This window comes from Manis javanica, chromosome 4 (genome assembly GCF_040802235.1).
Source record: "Manis javanica isolate MJ-LG chromosome 4, MJ_LKY, whole genome shotgun sequence".
NCBI classification, from domain to species: Eukaryota; Metazoa; Chordata; class Mammalia; order Pholidota; family Manidae; genus Manis; species Manis javanica.
In genome coordinates this window covers 143,419,713-143,443,194 of record NC_133159.1, presented here as the reverse complement: position 1 = coordinate 143,443,194, position 23,482 = coordinate 143,419,713, and the positions used below count along the sequence as shown (strand labels likewise).

At 37.6% G+C, this 23,482-nt stretch overlaps 1 protein-coding gene across 8 annotated transcripts in view; it reads right to left on the bottom strand.

Moving 5' to 3' along the window:
* Positions 1-23,482, bottom strand: part of LOC108407510 (adaptor related protein complex 2 subunit beta 1) — a 148,206-nt gene that overhangs the window by 66,443 nt on the left and 58,281 nt on the right. For all 8 annotated transcript variants that reach the window (XM_073235250.1, XM_073235249.1, XM_073235252.1 and 5 more), the window contains 2 exons: positions 18,941-19,200; positions 5,114-5,306 (listed from right to left, as the gene is read on the bottom strand). In XM_073235250.1, coding sequence (XP_073091351.1) covers positions 5,114-5,306; positions 18,941-19,200 — 453 coding nt within the window. The remainder of the gene's footprint in view (positions 1-5,113; positions 5,307-18,940; positions 19,201-23,482) is intronic.

The window sequence follows — 23,482 nt, the reverse complement described above, 5'->3', positions numbered from 1 at the left end:
CTGGACTCTATTCTAGAAGATGACAATAATAAACACACTGGAGGAACCACAGGATAGTGGAAGGCCTATAAACTTTGAAGTTTTGAAGAAATCCTGGGTTCAGACCCTGACTCTGAGATTTCCTTGCCATGTGACCTTCAATTTTCTGTAAAATGGGCTTAGTACCCAGAACCTTGGAGGGTTATTTTGAGGATTAGAAATTATAAAAGTTCTAGCACAGGTATGGGCACAGAAAAAGGCACTCAGTATTTGGTAATTATCTCCAACACTGTCTGAGGCAAGCCTTGACTAAATTTATGCATTGACAAAAAGATAGTGGTTACAGAAGATGCACAGAAGAATTTGCCAAGCAAAACTGAGCTACAATTTACAACAATCTCTCCACCACACCACCAACTCTAAAACGTAAGCTCTTTAATCACTGGAAACTTTTTCCAGAGGAAGAAATATGAAGATGTAAAACTAGTACGTATAAGGGACTTCCCGTGGGCTAAAAAAACTCAAAATTATTAAAATAGTTCATGACTTACAATATCTGAAAGGTAAAAACCTGAAGAAACAGGGTGCAAAGTTTTGCAAAACATACACTGGAGTCAAGAAAAGGTGGTTTCTCCTCTATTCCACTTTATTCTAGCTGGCCACATCAAGAGCACATTTCTCTGGCAGGAAACCCTTTGTGAGGATACAGAAAGGGTACTCTGGATAATACTTTCTTTCCATTTTTGTACAACTGCACCATTTATTTAACTAGAATAATGCACAGCACTTTGGACGAACAAATGGCTATAATTTAGCCAAGGTCTCTGCTGACAGCCTGAAAGTAAAGGCAATGAACAATCAGGATTCGATTATTACTTTAGTGATCCTCGCAGATGTCAGATTTATTAGCACATGGTGTGTCTTTGTAACATGAATGCAAGAGTTACACACATGGGCATTCGGTCACCTCCTACAGTACACGAAATCAGAAAGATCTGCATTGTCAGGAAAGACATACTACCCACAAGGAGAAGTTTCTTGGATTTGCTATCAGAGCCACTAAAAGACCTATGTCTGGCTTCCAAAACAAAGAAACTAAAAATCTCAAATGACTACATTTTTGTAAGCCTACATTTAAATAATATACCATCATGCTCTACAAGTAGACCAGACTAAACATTGTTTCACTACCAGAATTCATTCTACATCAAGTTTATACTTGATGTTGAGTATAAATTTACATACAGCTAAGTTTATACTAACAGAAAAAGGAAACTGTCTGTAGAGTTGAAGCACAAGAGGATATGCTAAAGGGCAAGTACAAACTAAGAATGAGGATATTCCAGAAAAGAGACTGAAAAGAATATGTCAGAAATCTATTTTTATTTGAGTCCTGTGACTGAGAAACATTCCACTTAAAAAATCTGAATTTCTTCTTAAATCAATGATTTTTCAAAGGTGAAAGCACATTAAGAATTACTTGGGATGCATGGTGTGTGTCTTCTTTACACCATGGCAATACCTCCATCTCACAACTGTTACTGAATCACTATCATTGTTATTAAGTCAATGTTACTGACAGAAGGAAGCTGGAGCCTTCAGGTACATTGTGGTAAATAATGATGATGATAATGAATAAACTGCTATTTCCTGAATGACCAGAAAAAGCCATAGTTCACTAAATCTTAAAATCTAACAAGAGCAAAAATGACAAAGGGTGAAGAAGATCTAATGCAAGGATCACCAGGATATGAAAAAGGAAGAATAACAGTATCTTCTAGTGAATATCAAGTTCTAAAACAGAGGAACAGAAAATGAGTAGATAATTCAAAATACAAAACAATATTCAGTCTCCAATTACAGGAAGTGAGCAAGGCTTTGTAAAAAGAACCGTAGGACTGAGGAACTAAATCCAAATTAGCCAAATTCAACTCCTGACCAATTTCTGATAGGCTGGACCACGTAACAAGTAATAATGGAGAACAGTCCAGGGCGGGGAGTATGGTAGGGGACAGGTCAGAAACAAAGGTAAAGTCAGAGAGGTCTGTTTTTGTACAAGGTACCAAAGATGCTCACATGAATTTTATAAACAAGTGTAAATATTGTCTTGACTTACAGATCAATTTTTAACATCTCTATGTAACTTCATTTGGAGTTTTATTTGGCTCAATGTTATCAACCTCAGCTGCAAAATTAAAAGAGTTTAGGTATCCTTAAAATACCAATGTCTAGGTCCTGTCTCCCAGAAATTCTGTTTAACTCTTGTAGGTTTGGGCCTAAACACTGATAGCATTTTCTTTGTATGGTACTAACGTGGGACCAATTACACAGCTAGACTTGAAAACCAAAGCCTGCAATAAAAGGTAAGCAGCTGCCATGCTTCACTGGCGGCACAACACTGACCTCTATGGGTAAGGTTCTGAAACCAATGATAAAATGAGCATGTCTTGAGGCCTTGTTGGTAGTCTTTCTGAAATGAACACTGAGGTACTGAGTCATGTTGTTTGCCAGATAATCTTTTAACTCTAACCCAGGCCAAATGGGGTTCTGGGTCAAATTTTACCACTCCTAGCAACACTATTCTTCCTAGAGAGTAAAAAAAGATCTTTGACAAAATAATTTCAAGAGTTTCTTGCTATCCCTCAATTTGGGGCAGAGGAGGGGACTCTTTCCAGACTGTGTTTACCGCTTAAGACAAGAGTACAAGGCATCTGAGTTTTCCAATAGCAATAGTTTAAATACCAAACTGAAGTGGTTCACAGTGATTACTGATGTGGTCCATGTACCTCGGATGGGAGTCTGTTAAAATACACACTCTGAGGTCTCACCCCAGACCAACTAAACCAGAACCTGTCTTGTACAAGATCTCCAGGAGATTTATATGCGTATTATAGTTTCAGAAGCACAGCTGTAAGGCAAGGATGCATTCAAGAAATAATGGCACTACCTATACAGACTAAGTGAAAACTCTGAGGACTATTTCCTCTTCAAAATAGTTCATGCAAGAACAATAAAAGCATTTTAAAAATGGCATAGTCTCCTGCTATCTTAGAAACTCATCTTCCACAAAGCCAGTTTTAGGCTCTCCTTGTGATGTCCTCTTAAAAGCAATCTTGGTTCTGAGTAAATATACATTTAACCACATATAGATCCAAAGTAAAAAGAAGGCTTTTACCCCTTCTCATTTTGATTTCTGGGATATATTAATATCATAGAATAAGTTGAAGAAAATTGTATATAAACCCTTTCTGAGGCTGTAATGCCAAATATATCATTTAAAACCCCAAAGACAGAAAAAGCTAAAATTTTGAATCACTCAGGAACATTACTGGGCCTACATAGCAAAATATGCAGAAATCCAATTGGAAAAATAACTTCCCACCCTGAAAAGAACATACTTTACAAAAAAAGAAAAAGAAAAAAGTCCCATTTGTGACCTTGGCTACCAGAATCTAAGAAAATTTTAACAATTACTATCTGAAGTAATATTTTCAGGAATTCTAACAAGATAACTGGACAGCTAGGTAAAATAAAAAGAGAAACCTCACTGGTGTTAAGAGCCAGGAAGAGCTAATACAAAGCCAAATAGTAATAACATGTCTCTTTCCTTTTGTGCTAAAGTGGGTCAAGAAACAAGAGCATAGAATCCTAGGCCAGACAACATCAAAATAGAGCACCTTTTTCTCCTCCATCCTTCAATCTTAATTTGTCAGTTTAAGGTTCAATGAGTGCACCATGTCGCACCAGCCACCAGGAATTACTAAGCAGGGTTGTTAAAACATAAACTTGAGGAAGATGTAACCTTTAACTTGTGGTTGATGTGTCAACAGAATAGGTAGAGCTATTTCAACATTCAGGGAAGTCTCCAAGAGTATTTTAATATTCATTAATCAGTCTCCTAAGTCTATAAACCTATACAGGAATGCAGAATGATCATATGAGGAATCTATTTTTCTTATATAATCAGTGAACACTTGTTAAAGGCATGAATATGAAAATTAAATGCTTATATTCCCAGAAAGACAATGGTAGTGGATTTCAGAGCTTAAGTCAGTGTATAGTCTCTGGAAGCAGTGAACTGGCATTAGAAAAATACACAATCCAAAGAGGTATGACTGTAACCCTGTTTCCTTAGACTCTGGCAGCCAAAAAGTAAATGTACCTTTACTGGCTGGCATAAATCCAGACATAATACTGCTCATAAAGTAGAAGAGAAAATGCCAGTGTATACAGCAGAAAGTAAGGCTTGTTTTGTTTATGCAGTCTCTGAAAACACGTATTTTCATATGTATGGCATCTGTTTTCCAATTTCTGATGTTGGGAAATAAAGCAGTTTGTTGGGCATCTTTATAGGCATCAGATTGATAAACAACTTATTTGCAAGCGTCTAGCTGTAGAAGTCCCTCTAACACCACCATAGTTAAGTATCTAGTTTGCATGGAGCCATATGATGGCCTTCTTCACACAAATGGAAGGTCATCCTTAATATTTCTCATTTATCATGTACAGCAACCAAACTAATTTTGGTTCCTATTGGTAGTATATATTCTACATATTCACAGATATTCTGGACTTTGCAGCCTTTTAGTATTAGAATCCTGGAAGCTAATTACATTGGAAGTATGACTGGGGTTGTGGGGGGAGGGACACCAATCAAACAGTAATAAAGATACACTTTTTATGTAAATGACTGCCTCAAAACTTTTCAGAATTAGGGCACAAGCCAATAAAAAGGCCAAAGTTTAAAAGCTTCAAAATATTGTGATCTGTACAAGGTCATTTAAGTGCTGTTCAGGTCAAAAGGGTAATTACAGGGATTATCCAGAGCTAAGAAGCAGGAGCAATTAATAATAAGCTCTGGAAAGGATATTAAATGTTATGACTGTTGAACAGTGGTTGGTTAAACATTAGAAGTTCTACTTATAGGCAGGACAGCAAAGCAATCCTGTATACCTGCAGACATACCCAATACCAACAGTGGGCAGTATCAATTTATTTTCAAAAGACAATCCTGTCCTTTATCAAAGGACATTGCTCTGCTCATCAAGGAAAGGTCTGTTCTAAAAAAACTGAGTAAAGTTCTTTAAGGAATCCAGAACTAAAAATAACTGAAAGAGAGAAGAAAGATGCTTACCAGACTATCTAGTCCTCCTCCCAAGAGATCCACTGCTCCCATCTGCATGGAGGATACCTGTGGCACATTGACTGGGGGACCAAGGTCAAGGTTTAAAAGGTCCCCCAGGAGGTCACCTTGAGAGGGGATAACCTGAGTCTGTTCCAGGTTGGTGGCAGTGGTGGTGCCAACAGGGCTGTCGCCCGCATCAGTGCTGCAGGTAAACACACAAGGTGGGGAAAAAGAAGTTGGTTTCACCCAGGACAAGATAAAAGACAACAAGTCAGTATCAAATATACAAAACACAGGAGGAAAAAAAACTTATTTTGTAATCATTTGTTGATATACATGCAGAGATGCCAGCAATTCTTGTTTTTATCCAAATAAAGTTGCTAAAATGAAAATAAATATATACTATACTCTTATCAGTCAGTCATTTTAATTGAGCACCTACTCTATGAGAGAGCACCATAATAAGAACTCTGGACTAGGAAAAAAAAGAAACACATTTCCTGTCCTCAAATAACTTCACTTTAACAAACAGAAAAACAGCACTCAAAAAACAGTTGAAAGGCACACTTGTAATAGCAGAAATTAGTATTGTGTGAGTGTCCTCTTGTGACAGGATAAAGATCAGAAGTAAAACAAAACCAGGTGGGCCAATTCTAAAAGTTTCTGAGAATGGTTTTATAAGTAGATTTTGAAGAACTGCCATCATTATGAAGAACTACCAGAGAGAGGCCTTCCAAAATGGAAGGGATGGTTTCTTTAAAGGCAAAGAAATGAACAATTTGATTTCAGGGGTGGTAAAAGCAGACTTCTTTGGCAGGAGCAGAGGTTGGGATTAAGGAATTGGGGAAGAAAAGATGAGGGAAATAACTCTGAAAACTAATTTGGAGATCTAGATTAGACTCTTAATTCATCAGGAAAATGCAAATTAAAACTATAATAAGACACCACTATACACCCATCAGGCCAGTTAAAATTAAAATGATTTGACAATACAAAGTGCAGCTGAGAATGTGGATCACCTAGAACTCATAGATTGCTGGAAGGACTGTCCACTGGTACAATAACATGGGAAAACTAACAGTCTCTCCTACAGCTAAGTATACATTTATTGTATGACCCAGCAATTCTACTCCTAGGCATATACACAAGGGAAATGAGTATATAAGTCTACCAAAACACATACACAAGAATATTCATGGAATATTTGTTTGTAAACTGGGAACAATCCAAAGTACATTAAGTGGAGCACCAAACTGGAAACAATCCAACGTATATTAACAGAAGATAAAATGTAGCACAGTTGGGCAATGAGATACCATATACCAATAAATAGGAACACACAACTGATAATACAATACAGATTAGTCTCACACATTATGCTGAACCAAAGAAGCCAGATACAGAAGAGTAAATACTGTACGGTACCACTTACATGATATTCAAGAATAACCAAAACTAATCTACAGTGGTCAAAACAGTGGTTATCTCTGGAGGGTGGGTATTAATAGCAAAGGGGTATGAGATGTCTTCTAAGGTGCTGGAAACATCCTGTATCTGATCAGGGTAGTGGTTATTTGAGAGTATACATACGTAAAAGTCTACTGAGCTAGTACCATTAATACTAAGGTTATTATAAATGATATGTTCATTTAAAAAGTGGGAGAAAAAAATCCTACAAAGAAAATACCAGGCTCAAATGGCTTCAGTATTAATTATTCCAAATATTTAGAAAAAAACAAAAACAGTCTAAAACTTTAAAAGAAAATAAAGGAGTTAGAAAAAGAGATGACAGAGTGAGAAGTGAGGCAGAAACCCCCTCCCCAACATCACAAAACACGAAAATTCAATAAACAGAACTAATCCTGAAAAAGTGACCAAAGACTGGAGAGGAGACTGCCTACAACTGGGAGAAAAAAGAAGACCCCCACAGAAAAGGGTAAAGTAGCAAAGCTCCAATCTGGCGGGACCCAGGCCCTCCCCCAACCCCAGCCCACAGGTGGGAGGAAGAGAAAGAGAGCGCAGAGGGAGCAGAAGCCCAAGACTGCTTAACACCCAGCTCTGGATATCTGCTCTGGGAGAATGAACACACATTACATGGTGCTCTGGACAGTATTGCGGTTGAAAATCAAAGAAGGGAAATCAAAGAGACAGATTCCAGCTGTTTGTGGAGAACAGGTACGCACAACTGGCCCCCATGGGATAAAAGAAAGGTGGGTAGTTTGAAAGACTTCCCAGCACCAAGAGAAGCACTAAAGGGGCAAAGATTACCCAGAGCTCACTGCTCAGGAGAAAGGACAGGTGAACAGAACTGTCCTAGCATGCTCAGCCAAAGAGGTTGGGAACTCTCAGGAGCTTCAGACAGTCCATCCCCATGGGTGGCGATGCAACCCAAGGCACCCCCATGTGGTATGCAGCTTCTGCCTCCTTCCTCTCAGCGTGCATGGGTTCCACTCATCTGATGCCCCCACCATCCAACCAGGCCAGTTGGCGGGTGGCCCTGCCTATGGAAGCTACAGGAGTGTAGCACAGAGGCTCCTCCCTTTGTGCACAGCCCACCGGACCTGTCAGTGGAGGCAGGCATAGAGCTACGAAGGCAGGAAACCCTCTCAGCAAAGCTCTTTCCTCTTGGCAATTATCAGTTCTGGTCACCTGCGACCCCTGCCATTTCTGCAGTGGCACAGCAGCTCCACAGAGTAGAGCTTTGGGGCATTACAGGGCACTGTTTACACTGAGTTATTATTTCATAAGAAACACTAAAAAATTGAGGCAAAGGAATTTGGTCCAAACAAAATTACAAGAAAAAATGCAAGAAACAGGGCTTGGTGACCTGAAATCTTCTTGATAAAGATTTCAAAATAAAAGCCACAAACATGTTCACAGAGCTACAGAAAAATACTCAACATACCAGGGAGGATTTCAACAAAGGGACAGAAATTTTGAAAAATGCAGTATCTGAAATGAAACATACACAGGAGGGATTTTAAAGTAGATTGGTGAGGTAGAGGAGATGGTGAATAAAATAGAAATTAGAGAATAGGAATAAAAATAAGCTCAGGCACAGAAAGAAAAAAGGATCTAGAGGAATTAAAGATTGTTAAGACAACTGTGCAACCAATCCAAACAGAACACTATTCACATTATAGATACCAGAAGAAGAAGTGAAAAGGGGATAGAAAGTTTCTTGAGGAAATAATTGCTGAAAACTTCCCCAATCTAGGGAAGGAAATAGTCACTCAGGTCTTGGAAATACAGAGATCTCTCAACATAAGGAACCCTAGAAAGACACCACCAAGACAAAGAATAATTAAAATGGCTAAGATCAAGGACAAGGAGAGAGTACTGAAAGCAGCCAGAGAGAGAAAAAAGATCACTTATAAAGGAAACCCCATCAGGCTATCAGCAGACTTCTCGGCAGAAACCGTCTAGGCCAGAAGGGAGTGGCATGATATACTTAACGAAATGAAACCAAAGGGTCTCCAACAAAGAATACCCTACCTGGCAAGATTACCATTTAAGTTTGAATCCAGGCTGAAACAATTTCCACATAGGCAAAAGTTGAGAGAATTCACCTCCCACAAAGCATCTCCATAGTGTATCTCAAAGAGACTGTTCCAGATCCCTGGTTCCCAACAGGGGTGGTACCGCCCACTGGTGGGTAGTGAAGAAATCTGGGGGGATGGTTTTGGTCCAAGACATATTAAGGGGGTGTTGGGGACCAGCCGCTGCCCCCTTGGGAAATACTTGCATGAACACAATGAAAGGCATGATTAATACTCTATTTATAGTGAGTTTGATCAAAGGCAAGGCAACTATTTCTGCATTTGTGTCAAAACCTGACTTGTACAAATGAAATCTGAGTCGAAGACAATTTTACCAGTTTCCAAATCTTTCTTCAGTGCAAACAAATGATGATGACATCTGGTTTAAAGCCAGCATTTGGAAGCACTTAAAGATGATTTTACAAATAGATTTCAGGATTTATTCAACATGATTATTCCAGACTGGGTCCTAGAATCTTCCTTGAACCTACAAATAGCGGAAGTATCACTGCAGGAGGAGTGGATAGAATTGTCAAAAAATGAAGAGCTGAAATTTAAACTAAATGTATTATAAACAATTTTGGATTCAAAGGCAAATTCTAGTATTATATCCAGCCTTATGGGCTGTAGCGAAGAAGCTTTACATTGCATTTCCATCATCATATTTAGCCGAAAGGGGATTTAGCATGGTCAGCAATCTATTAACAAAGAAAAGAAACAAATTGTCAACAGTGAAATGTGGCAATTTAAGATTGCTGATGACCAGAGAAATACAAATTAAAACCAGAATGAGATATCACCTCATACCAGTTAGGATGGCCAACATCCAAAAGACAAACAACAACAAATGTTGGAGAGGATGTGGAGAAAAGGGGTACCCTCCTACACTGCTGGTATGAATGTAAATTAGTTCAACCATTGTGGAAAGCAGTATGGAGGTTACTCAAAAAACTCAAAATAGGAGATGGATTAAAGATGGCGGAGTGAGAGGAGAGACAGAGGCTTCCACGTAAAACTGGATACAATTAGAAAATTTAATTGGCCCAACTAATTCTGAGAGAGAAACAGGAAAGAGGATGGCAGCAGAATGCACACACCTGGAGAAAGGAGCAGACCTCACGGAACGGGATAACGTACTACAGCTATGGCTCCATGGGACCCCCGAGCCCTTCCCCCACCCAAGCTCACCGGAGGGGAGGAAGAGAAACGGAGCAGGTACGGAGTGGAAGGCTTGGGACTGCTGAATACCTAGCTCTGGAGATCTCCGCTGGGAGCACAAACCTACATTTCATGGTGCTTTCATAAGACTTGCATGACAACCGGGTTGGAAAGTTAATACAGGCTGAGTAAGTTCCTGGGGAGACTGGCATTCTGGCTGCTTGTGGAAAGCAGGGATCCATATCCAGCAGCTCTGGGACAAAAACTTATACCTGTGTGCCTGGTCCACTGGCTCAGGCAGTGGAGACAGGAACAGCAGCTGGGAGGTGGGGAAGAGCTCTCTCCTCCCCCCAGGCACCAGTATCTCTCCCCTGCATCCCCCAACATTGCTACAGGGGCTGAGCAGCTCCACACTACAGCTTCTAGACACTAGAGGGCGCCATATACAAACATGAAAAACCAAAGGAACCTTGTCCAGAGTAAAATTATTAATACAAGTCCCGAGAAAGATTTAAATAATATGTACCTCGTGACTCTTCCTGAAAGGGACTTCAAAATAAAAATCATCAACATTCTAACGGAGGTATGGAAAGACATCCAAGAACTCAGGAATGAATTCAGGTCGGAGATCCAATCGTTGAAGAGCACAATGGAGGGTATTGAAAGCAGGTTGGATACGGTGGAGGAGACAATAAATGAAATAGAAACTAGAGAAGAGGAATACAAAGAAGCTGAGGCACAGAGAGAAAAAAGGATCTCTAAAAATGAAAGAATATGGAGAGAACTGTGTGACCAATCCAAGCAGAACAATATTCGCATTATAGGGATACCTGAAGAAGAAGAGAGAGAGAAAGGGATAGAAAGTGTCTTTGAGGAGGTAGTTGCTGAAAACATCCCCAATCTGGGGAAGGAGATACTCTCTCAGGCCACGGAGGTCCACAGATCTCCCAACACAAGGGACCCAAGGAGGACAACACCAAGACACATAGTAATTAAAATGGGAAAGATCAAGGATAAGAACACACTGTTAAAAGCAGCCAGAGGCAGAACTAAGATCACATACAAAGGAAAGCCCATCAGACTAACATCAGACTTCTCAGCAGAAACCTTACAGGCCAGAAGGGAGTGGCATGATGTATTTAATGCCATGAAGCAGAAGGGCCTGGAACCAAGATTACTTTATCTGGCAAGATTATCATTTAAATTTGAAGGCGGATTAAACAATTTCCAGATATGCAAAAGCTGAGAGAGTTTACCTCCCACAAACCATCTCTGCAGTCTATTTTGGAGGGACTGCTATAGATGGAAGTGTTCCTAGGGTTGGATAGCTGTCACCAGAGGCAGTAAAACCACAGTAGCGACGGTGGAGCAGCTGATTACGAGGCAAATGCAAAATTAAATTGACTATCCCCAAAGTCAATCAAGGGATAGACAAAAAGTACAGAATTTGATACCTAATATATGAAGAATGAAGAAGGAAGAAAAAGGAGGAGAAATAGAAAACAACCTTTAGATTGTGTTTGTAACAGCATACTAAGCGAGTTAAGTTAGATTCTTAGATAGTAAGGAAAGTAACCTGGAACCTTTGGTAACCATGAATCTAAAGCCTGAAATGGCAATAAGTACATACCTATTGATAATCACCCTAAATGTAAATGGACTGAATGCACCAATCAAAAGACACAAAGTTACTGAATGGATAAAAAAACAAGACCCATCTATATGCTGCTTACAAGAGGCTCACCTCAAACCCAAAGACATGCACAGACTAAAAGTCAAGGGATGGAAAAAGATATTTGATGCAAACAATAGGGAGAAAAAAGCAAGTGTGGCAGTACTAGTATCACACAAAATAGACTTCAAAACAAAGAAAGTAACAAGCGATAAAGAAGGACATTACATAATGATAAAGGGCTAAGTCCAACAAGAGGATATAACCATTATAAATATATATGCACCCAACACAGGAGCACCAGCATATGTGAAACAAATACTAACAGAACTAAAGGAGGAAATAGAATGCAATGCATTCATTTTAGGAGACTTCAACACACCATTCACTCCAAAGGACAGATCCACGAGACAGAAAGTAAGTAAGGACACAGAGGCACTGAACAACACACTAGAACAGATGGACCTAATAGACATCTATAGAACACTACACCCAAAAGCAACAGTATACACATTATTCTCAAGTACACATGGAACATTCTCCAGAATAGACCACATACTAGGCCACAAAAAGAGCCTCAGTAAATTAAAAAACATTGAAATTCTACCAACCAACCTCTCAGACCACAAAGGTATAAAACTAGAAATAAATTGTACAAAGAAAGTGAAAAGGCTCACAAACACATGGAGGCTTAACAACATGCTCCTAAATAGTCAATGGATCAATGACCAAATTAAAATGGAGATCCAGCAATATATGGAAATAAATGACAACCACACAAAGCCCCAACTTCTGTGGAATGCAGCGAAAGCAGTCCTAAGAGGAAAGTATATAGCAATCCGGGCATATTTAAAGAAGGAAGAACAAAAGCAAATAAATAGTCTAACATCACAATTATCAAAATTGGAAAAAGAAGAAGAAATGAGGCCTAAAGTCAACAGAAGGAGGGACATAATAAAGATCAGAGAAGAAATAAATAAAATTGAGAAGAATAAAAGAATAGAAAAAATCAATGAAACCAAGAGATGGTCCTTTGAGAAAATAAACAAAATAGATAAGTCTCTAGCCAGACTTATTAAGAGAAAAAGAGAATCAACACACATCAACAGAATCAGAAATGAGAAAGGAAACATCACAACAGACCCAACAGAAAAAAAAAGAATTATTAGAGACTACTACAAACACCTATATGCTAAGAAGCTGGAAAACCTAGAAGAAATGCACAACTTCTTAGAAAAATACAATGTTCCAAGACTGACCAAGGAAGAAACACAAAATCTAAACAAACCAATTACCAGTAAAGAAATTGAAGCGGTAATCAAAAAACTACCCAAGAACAAAACCCCCAGGACAGATGAATTTACCTCGGAATTTTATAAGACATACAGAGAAGACATACTATCCATTCTCCTTAAAGTTTTCCAAAAAATAGAAGAGGAGCGAATACTCCCAAACTCATTCTATGGAGCCAACATCATCCTAATACCAAAACCAGTCAAAGATCCCACCAAAAAAGAAAACTACAGACCAATATCCCTGATGAATGTAGATGCAAAAATACTCAACAAAATATTAGCAAACCGAATTCAAAAATACATAAAAAGGATCATACACCATGACCAAGTGGGATTCATCTCAGGGATGCAAGGATGGTACAACATTCAAACATCCATCAATATCATCCACCACATAAACAAAAAGGACAAAAAGCACATGATCATCTCCATAGATGCTGAAAAAGCATTCGACAAAATTCAACATCCATTCATCATAAAAACTCTCAGCAAAATGGGTATAGAGGGCAGGTACCTCAACATAATAAAGGCCATATATATGATAAACCCACAGCCAACATCATACTGAACAGTGAAAAGCTGAAAGCTTTTCCTCTGAGATCGGGAAGAAGACAGGGATGCCCACTCTCTCCACTGTTATTCAACATAGTACTGGAGGTCCTAGCCATGGCAATTAGACAAAACAAAGAAATATAAGGAATCCAGATTGGTAAAGAAGAAGTCAAACTGTCACTATATGCAGATGACATGATATTGTACATAAAAAAACCCTAAAGACTCCACTCCAAAATTACTAGAACTGATATCAGAATACAGCAAAGTTACAGGATACAAAATTAACACACAGAAATCTGTGGCTTTCCTATACACTAACAATGAACTAATAGAAAGAGAAATCAGGAAAACAATTCCATTCACAAGTGCATCAAAAAGAATAAAATACTTAGGAATAAACCTTACCAAAGAAGTGAAAGACCTATATCCTGAAAACTATAAGACACTCAAGAGAAACTAAAGAGGACACTAACAAATGGAAATTCATCCCATGCTCTTGGCTACGAAGAATTAATATCATCAAAATGGCCATAGTGCCCAAAGCAATATACAGATTTGATGCAATCCCTATCAAATTACCAACAACATTCTTCAATGAACTGGAACAAATACTTGTAAAATTCATGTGGAACCACCAAAGACTCCGAATAGCCAAAGCAATCCTGAGAACGAAGAATAAAGTGAGGGCGATCTCGCTCCCCAACTTCAAGCTCTACTACAAAGCCACAGTAATCAAGACAGTTTGGTACTGGCACAGGAACAGAGCCACAGACCAGTGGAACAGAATAGGGACTCCAAACATTAATCCAAACATATATGGTCAATTAATATATGAAAAAGGAGCCATGGACATACTATGGGGAAATGACAAATGACAGTGTCTTCAACAGATGGTGCTGGCAAAACTGGACATCTACATGTAAGAGAATGAAACTGGATCACTGTCTAACCCCATACACAAAAGTAAATTCGAAATGGATCAAAAACCTGAATGTCAGTCATGAAACCATAAAACTCTTAGAAAAAAACATAGGCAAAAATCTCTTGGACATAAACATGAGCGACTTCTTCATGAACATATCTTCCCGGGCAAGGAAAACAAAAGCAAAAATGAACAAGTGGGACTATATCAAGCTAAAAAGCTTCTGTACAGCAAAGGACACCATCAATAAAACAAAAAGGTATCCTACAGTATGGGAGAATACATTCATAAATGACAGATCCGATAAAGTGTTGACATCCAAAATATATACAGAGCTCACATGCCTCAACAAACAAAAAGCAAATAATCCAATTAAAAAATGGGCACAGGACCTGAATAGACAGTTCTCTAAATAAGAAATTCAGATGGCCAACAGACACATGAAAAGATGTTCCACATTGCATGTCATCAGAGAAATGCAAATTAAAACCACGATGAGATATCACCGCACACCAGTAAGGATCGCCATCATTGAAAAGACAAACAACAAATGTTGGCGAGGTTGTGGAGAAAGGGCAACACTCTTACACTGCTGGTGGGAATGTAAATTAGTTCATCCATTGTGGAAAGCAGTATGGAAGTTCCTCAAAATGCTCAAAATAGAAATACCATTTGACGCAGGAATTCCACTTCTAGGAATTTACCCTAAGAATGCAGCACTCCAGTTTGAAAAAGACAGATGCACCCCTATGTTTATCGCTGCACTATTTACAATAGCTAAGATATGGAAGCAACCTAAGTGTCCATCAGTAGATGAATGGATAAAGAAGATGTGGTGCATATTTACAATGGAATATTACTCAGCCATAAGAAAAAAACAGATCCTACCATTTGCAACAACATGGATGGAGCTAGAGGGTATTATGCTCAGTGAAATAAGCCAGGCAGAGAAAGACAAGTACCAAATGATTTCACTCATATGTGGAGTATAAGAACAAAGGAAAACTGAAGGAACAAAACAGCAGCAGAATCACAGAACCTACAAATGAACTAATAGTTACCAAAGGGAAAGGGACTGGAGAGGATGGGTGGGAAGGGAGGTACAAGGGTGGGGAAAAAGAAAAAAAAAAAGAATACAAGTTCTCAGGTTTAAAAACACATATGCACCTCTATGTTTATTGCAGCACTATTTACAACAGCCAAGAAATGGAAGCAACCCAAGTGTCCATCAGTAGATGAATGGATAAATTAGACATGGTACATATACACAATGGAATACTATTCAGCAATAAGAAAGAAACAAATCTTAACCATTTGAAACAACATGGATGGAGCTGGAGGATACTATGCTCAGTGAAATAAGCCAGGCAGAGAAAGACAAGTGCCCAATGATTTCCCTCATTTGTAGAATATAACAATGGAGCAAAACTGAAGGAACAAAACAGCAGCAGACTCACAGACTCCAAGAGACTAGCGGTTACCAAACGGGAGGGGTGTGGGAGGACAGATGGGGAGGGAGGGAGGGAAGGAGGGAGGGAGAAAGGGATTGAGGGGTATTATGTTTAGTACACATGGTGTGAGGGGTCATGGGGAAGACAATGTAGCACAGAGAAGGCAAATAGTGAATCTGTGGCATCTTATACACTGATGGACAGTTACTGCAATGGGGTATGAGTGGGGACTTGATAATATGGGTAAATGTAGTAACCACATTACCACATTGTTTTTTTCTAGTGAAACCTTCATAAGAGTGTATGCATATCAATAATACCTTAATAAAAGAAAAAATGTAGAAGAAAAAAAGTCCATTAATAAACAAATATTTTTTTAAAATACAAAACCAAAAAAACTAGATAGGTTTCGACAACACTTGAAGACAGAAGACAAACAATGAAGACTCAAACTCAGAGAATACACAAACAAAAACTAAGCAGCAGAACATTAGTGATGCTCCTTATAATCACAGAGCAATCTGGAAGGATAATGGGAAAAATAATACACTATTTTCAACTGTTAAGTTTCAAGTAAAAAAAAAGAAGTTCAATAGTAAGCTACGGAGAAGGGACTGGCAGAGAGGTAAACTTGTAAGAAATTCATATACACATCTCAGGTGAAATCAGCAGAGTATAACTGTAATGTGGTGACAAGAGTAGGGGGTCTAGAATAAGAGTACCAAGATCAAGTGGTACTCCAACAACTACGACTTGCATCATCTTCGGCAAGTGACAACAACTCTGAGACAGTTTGCTCACCAATAATATGATAACAATGTTACCAAAACACGGTTTTATTTTAGAGGATCAAATGAAAACATGGTGTAAACTGTAAAACCTTCTGTCTGGTATTGCTGTTTTTAGCAGATGAATTCTGCCAAGAGAATACAAAGACAAACACAGAAAGAGAAGGTTCAGAATGAACCTTGTGATACAAACAAGATTAATAATCAAGAAGGGAATGAACACAGAATTGCAAAGATTAAAGAGAGAAAAATAAGCTAAGGAAGATAACCTAGGGAAAAAAAAGTGTCAAGGAAGCCAAGATGAGAAGTATGTAGACAGGGTGGGGCAAATATAAGCCCCAAATTAATAAAGCCAAAAGGGGAAGCGATTTCATATACATCTGGCAAGAAGTACATGAGATCTCTATAAAGGGCATTTATTCTCTGCAGATGTAAATTCTCTCATCTTGTGACACGTACCATTTAAGGAGATGTTCTGTCACACTGTTTATCAGAACCTTGAAATAGAAGGCAGAATAGGTGAACAAGGTACATATATTCCTTCACTGTAATGGAAAAGGAAGAGTATTATGATAAGACAAAGTGAGTCAGATGAAAAGAGGTAAATGATCCAAAAATTTCTACAAGTTACAAACATGGTAAATCATTATTATGCATTCATTCCTAGTGGAAAATACAAGAAAATTAACATGAAAATGTTTCCCATTGTGAATTCATGGGACATTAACTGCACAACTGTCAAAGCAAGAATTTTTTTAAAAATTGAGATTTTTCTAAATTAGACAACTATTTACCATCTCACCCCTACAGCTAACAAGTACTACAAGCAACACCCAACTGAAAAGCACTTCCCTTTCTTTCCCAAGTGATTTTAAAAGACTTACTGAAGGTAAGTATTTTTACACTTCTAGAAGAGGCAGAATAAGGTTTTATAATGTTGCTGTTATTTCATGTCAGAAGAATATCATTATTAACCTTATGCTGCAGAAGAGAGCTAGGTAATGTCAGGACTACTAGAGACATGCCATTTACAGCAATATACCGCCCCTATTTATTTCAAAAGGGACTTTTCTGTGTTTGTGTTTCCTTTACGAACAGAAAACAAGGACAAATGGACAGAAAGGTTATCTAAAAAGACGAACCACATATGGTATTGTGAAGGTAAGAAATTAAAGGCTATTAATCAGGTAAAGACCCTATATAAGAGACTGTTTCTTTTTAAATAGTTTAAATATTGGTTCTTACCCTGTGTTCTAGAAAGGGCTGTTCTGTTTGTTACTTTAACTTTCCCTCTCCCAGGTGAGGATCAAAAGTTATCAGAAAATTCCTCTCTCTTATCAAAACTCAAGAGCACAGACAAGGAGAGAGACCTTAAAATCAAATGGTCGTATCTAGAGAATGTTAAATATGCCTGCCTACAAGGAAAACCACACTATTACTACAAGGCCTGATCCTTATGAAGCCTCAAATCCCCTACGGGTGAAAATCATAGCACTTACCCTAAAACCAAAGACTCAACTCAAATAAAGGCTAATGAAAGAAACTAAGTTTTTTTGGTATCGCCCTTTCCTTTTTGTCTATCTGTGCCCACAGTCTGTTTAAATAGACTTTAAATAGTCAACCCAAAATGTTGACTACGCTAATTTGTAAAGCAATAAATCCTGCACTCTGGCTACTCATTAACCACTTAAACCACAGTGTATATTAGAGAATGGTACGAGACACTCTTTAATGGAAGTGCAGTACTCTAATGCCTCTGGGATTAAATTCTACTTAGATTTAAGCCTTACTATGATTAATGAAGGAGACTGCAAAAGGATTCCAAGATTCCCACTATAAGAGTTTATTACAGTCATTCCTCCCAAACTAAAATTTTAAGATACCTTACAAGTTTTACGTTACCTGAGAACCTATTCATAACAGAATTTCCTTATTGAGATGATCAATTTAATTTGCTAAAACAGGCACAAGTAAAACTGAGAATCAATGTCCACAAAGAATGTAAGCTGCTTTTATAAAACAACCTGTAAATATTATTTCATTAACAGCTTTACAGTGTAAGGGAAGCAATATCTGATAACTTTCTCCGTGAGCCCCAACCAAAGTTAAAGGCTAAAGATAGCTAAATGTACATATAGGAGTTCTTCCAAGTTTTCAACCCTGGGAAGATTTCTAGCCTCTTACTGGAGACCTAAGCAGCTTTCACATTTTATCAGTTTAGAAGGTCTGCACCACCATGAAAGCCACAATCCTATCTTCTCCCAGATTAGAACACAGAGGGGCCTCTGTCTGTCATTGTATGTGTGCTCACTGTATTCAGATGAAACCCTCAGGGCAGTCTAGCAGGTAGGCAAAATGCATGCAAGTTCTTTTCTACATTATAAAAACATGAAGAAAACCAACTCTGTCTAAACAGAGTCACTTCTCACTCTAATTCATCTATTTCACCTGCTTACCTCCCATGATGTATTGGCAAGTGTTTGCGATGGATTCCATGACTGCCTTCCACAAACGCATTAGGAGGTTTATGGTACACAGAGGCCAAAGAACCAATGTGGCAGATTAGTTCATCCAGTAGAGTTGGCTCAATAAGATCTGTCTCTTCAGAGATCAGTGGCTTCTCAGACAAGACTACTTCTTTGGCTGTGACAGGATCCGTTGAGAGAAGGCGCCAATAAATATAGCCCCGGTCTCGAAGGTCAGGATTATCAGAATCCTTGTGGAAGGCAAGGGAAAGAAGGTGTAAGTGGCATTTTTCTGCATACAGGAACCCAGACTGTTGCGTTTATTATGAAGGCAATGCTGGAGAGATTTACATAGTTAGACTCAATATAGTTTTAATACAGTCACAATTCTGTAATCTCTAATATTTCAAAGAATTTATATGTTAAGTGCAGTGGGTTAGTCCTAAAACTCAAACCAAAGGGAAGTTGAGAAAAGGGAACTAAAGTTTAACCCAGTAAAAATGAACTGTCTGAGATGGTCTCGGGACATAAAAATAATCTTTTAACTTCTATGAGATGGTCTCGGGACATAAAAATAATTTTTTAACGTCTATAAATACTAGCAGGATTGTTCATGCAATATATCTCATATATATTTCAGCCATACCTTTCTTCTTTATTTAAATATGTATTAAGTAGCTACTATGGTGACAATGGCTAGGTCCTGGAAATAAAGAAGTAACAGCACATAGCACCTCACTTTAACAAGATCATAGATTCATCATCACAATGTTGTATGGGAGGGACTATTACCTAAAATAATAAAAATTGTTAAAGACAGCATGTAATTAAGTGCTTCCAAAAAGGTTGACACTTGAATTTAGTGGTCTTTTAAGTTAGTTTTAAAATAATTTTATACATGCTAATGGCTTAAAACAAAATTAATCAATCCCACATCACAATTTAGAAGTGCATAATTTAAAAATAAGTTTTCCTCAATCATCCATCCTTCCCCATCTTAAATCCCCACCCCCGTCCTATTAACAGTGTGGTATATATATTTTTCCAGACAACTCCCATGCATAAGTATACTTATTTTATACAAAAGCAGTTTCATATGATATATGGTGCTTTGCAAGTTGCTTTCCATACTGGCACACAAAGGTGAAGTTTTCCACTGTATATGCAGTACTCCGTCATTACTTACTAATGGACATTTAGATTGCTGCCTCTTTCTTCCTCCTTCCATTTCTCTATCTGTCTTATTTTTATAATCATTACAAAGTAGCAATAAATATCCTGGTATCTACTTCTCAGAATGTCTATATTTGTTTATGTACCAGTTGTTCCAGCAATAACATGTTATTAAAGGTAATACTAAGTCTCCATTTCACTTTCTGTGTTTAAAACACACATACAAAATTATTTTCTTTAAAGTAGGCCAACTTGAAAGCTTTTACACGAGTTTCTCATCAAGCAGATGAACTGGTTTCTAAGTTAGCCACTTAAGGCACTTATTCAGCTCAATACAAGTAGAGACCCGAATGTTTTTGACTACATTGTTTTAAACGGTTTTTCTTAGTTATGTATCAATCTGTACTCATAACAGATTGCTGGCTAAAGACAAAGAAAAACACAAACAACACTGAGATACAGCAAGTTAACAGAGTATAAAAGTGGTAAATTTTATCTGGATAATCTTTATCTCATTATTTGCAATATTCTATTAGAAATATATATGTGCATGAATTTCATGTCATATAAAAATGTTTATTGTATTTGAAATGCCAGGGTTAAAGAAAAGTGGTAATATCCAATGTAGATGATTTTGTTTTGTTATTTTGGGGGAGCAGGATAATTTGCTTCTGAGGAAGTGTTTATAAATAGCAGCCTGAAACCTCTCACTTAGATTTCCATTGGGAAATAAAGCTTGAACATTATAAAAGATGAACAAGCTGACAAAGAGTGTAACCCAAGTTTCTCAAAACATCAGGTCAGGAAAGCAATCCCTACCCTAGCTCTTGTTGAATATATAAATTAAAACATTAAACTTCATATTCAGTCCCCAAAGCACATCATTTAAAATTTGTAGACTAATTATGTTTTATTACACAATTAAAATAAACACTGCACATCACTAATCTGGGAAAATTCATTTGTCTTTATAGACATGTACTATAGTTAAAGGAATTAAAGTTTATAATATAGTTTAATAATATACTGATCAAAATGAAATACTTTATTTCAATTTATTTCTCTCATATACTATGCACATATTTAACCAAATGGCAAAAAAAGAGAAAGTTCCTTTGGGAATTCACAAAATTATGTACTTCTTTGAAAAAAATTTATGAGTCTCTCACAAACTCAAAACACTGTAAAAGAGCAAGTTGCTAGAGACAGAATCACTGGATCAAAGACAGAAAAACACTGTAACTCCTAAGAGACACTGACTAAAAAAATAGTCCTACAAGAAATGAGTACAAATTTTCCAAGACTAACATCAAGAGTAGGCAAGGACCTCCCCTGTTCAAACTGTTGTTCTGAGGGCTGATTCATCAGGCCAACTAAAAGCTGGCTTTCAGTCTCACTATTCACATGGAGGCCACAATCAGGGCCACAGGTCAAGACTTGTGACAAGGAAATAGAAACTTTTTATGAATTTAAGGTGCCATTACATCTTCACTGACTCAAAAAACTTGGTTCTCCATCTTTCTATGTTGACAAATAGTAACTGCACTACAGGGGGTGAGGATTTAATAATATGGGTAACTCTTGAACCATGGTGTCATATATTTGAAATCAATATAAGATCGTACGTCAATGGTATAAAAAAGTATAGTTACATATTTTTTTAAAGTTTGGTTTTTCAATCTACTGTACCGCTGACCACAAAGGACTTTGTCAGGATCTTTAGAAAACAGTATATTTCTAAACATTTAAGAGCTTCCAAAACAATTCTTACCAGGCAAGCTCTAAAACTGTAATTTGTAAGCTGTGATGTGCACCAACTTTAGTGAAAGTGCTTATAGTAGGCCCAAACCAGAGATTCTGATTCATTCTGTCAGCAATGGGGCCCAGGAATTTGGATTTTTAACAAGCAGCACAGGTGATTTTGATGATGGTAGTCTCACGTTCATAGAAAAACTAAGATGAAGACTTCTCTTCTGTGTACTGCAAAGGGTAATTACTGAGGTCTGGCCACTTCTGCATGCATTGTTTACTAATTCCTCTTTAACTGTCAAAGCAAAAAGTATAAATTTTTGAAATGAAGCCACAGATTCAAGGGGTGGTTTTCTTTTCCTCTAGCTAATAGTATTTCTAAGCATACCACCATTTTATTTCAAATTAGAAGCACAAAGATTTCACATATACTTCACTGAATTCTCAGCATAGGTACAGTATTAACTCTAAAAGATAGAAGGGCAGCAGTATGAAACAGAAATATGCTCAATCATGTCCCAAATCACTGAATGTGGCAGAAACAGAACTCTACCACCAAATTCAAATGAACATAATTCAGATTACACTGTCCTCAACCTAAATTGGCACTTACCAACTTAATTCAATTTGGTTTATTTCACAAATTTGAGAAAAAAAATGTCTGAAAAAACATCCAGTGGAAAAAACTTTTGCTCTTTTGTGCCAACTTCTCAGACCTCATTAATTGGATAGGAAAGGCAAGCCTAGACACAATACACATCCAAATATGAAATTATCATCCACAATGATCTTAAAATTACATGCTTCATTTATACACACTGGCGCTTCAGGCAGGGAAGGCAGGGAATGTGTACTCTCACAGTCATTCTTAAATCTTCAGACTGGAAAAGCAGCATAGTCTAGTGGGTAAGGGCAGACTATAGAGCCAGGCTACCTGGATTTGAGTCCTACCTCCACCCCATACTAACAGGCGTCTCTATGTCTTAGTTTTTCCTCAAGTATAAAACAGAAATACTAATATTATCAATGCTTACTGAGATTAATATCTTAAGTGCTTACCAAAATGCCTGGTACACTGTAAGCAGTGTACAGATGACTGTTGCTATTAAGATTATATACTAGTCTTTGTAAAGAAAGTCTAGAATCGAGAATGTTTGATGGTTTATTTATACTCTGCCAGTTCTAGAAGAGGATTTAGCAAAACATACAAAAATTCATCTTAGGCTAGACAGCATAAATTGGAATTGGAGGCAGAAAAATATATGCCACAATAACCTACACATTTCTTACGTAACACTTTTATTTGACTCTAAGGTTTCAAACAACTAATATAAAAAAGTAATCTCGTCAGATAAGCCTTTCAGAGGCAATTAACTATTAACACCAATGCATAGGAGAATCCAAAACCAGTGAGAAATTTGATGGGGCCTCATAACGAAGAAAATATATAATGGCATAAACAATGATTTTAACAGATCCAAACACGACAGTTTCTCATGGCAACCGTTACTACAAGATGATGGTATCAGTCTAATTCAGTAAAAGCAATTCTATTAAGGGTCAGATACAATACAGTCTAGATACACAGCTCTCTACTATTCTGGGCTGGTT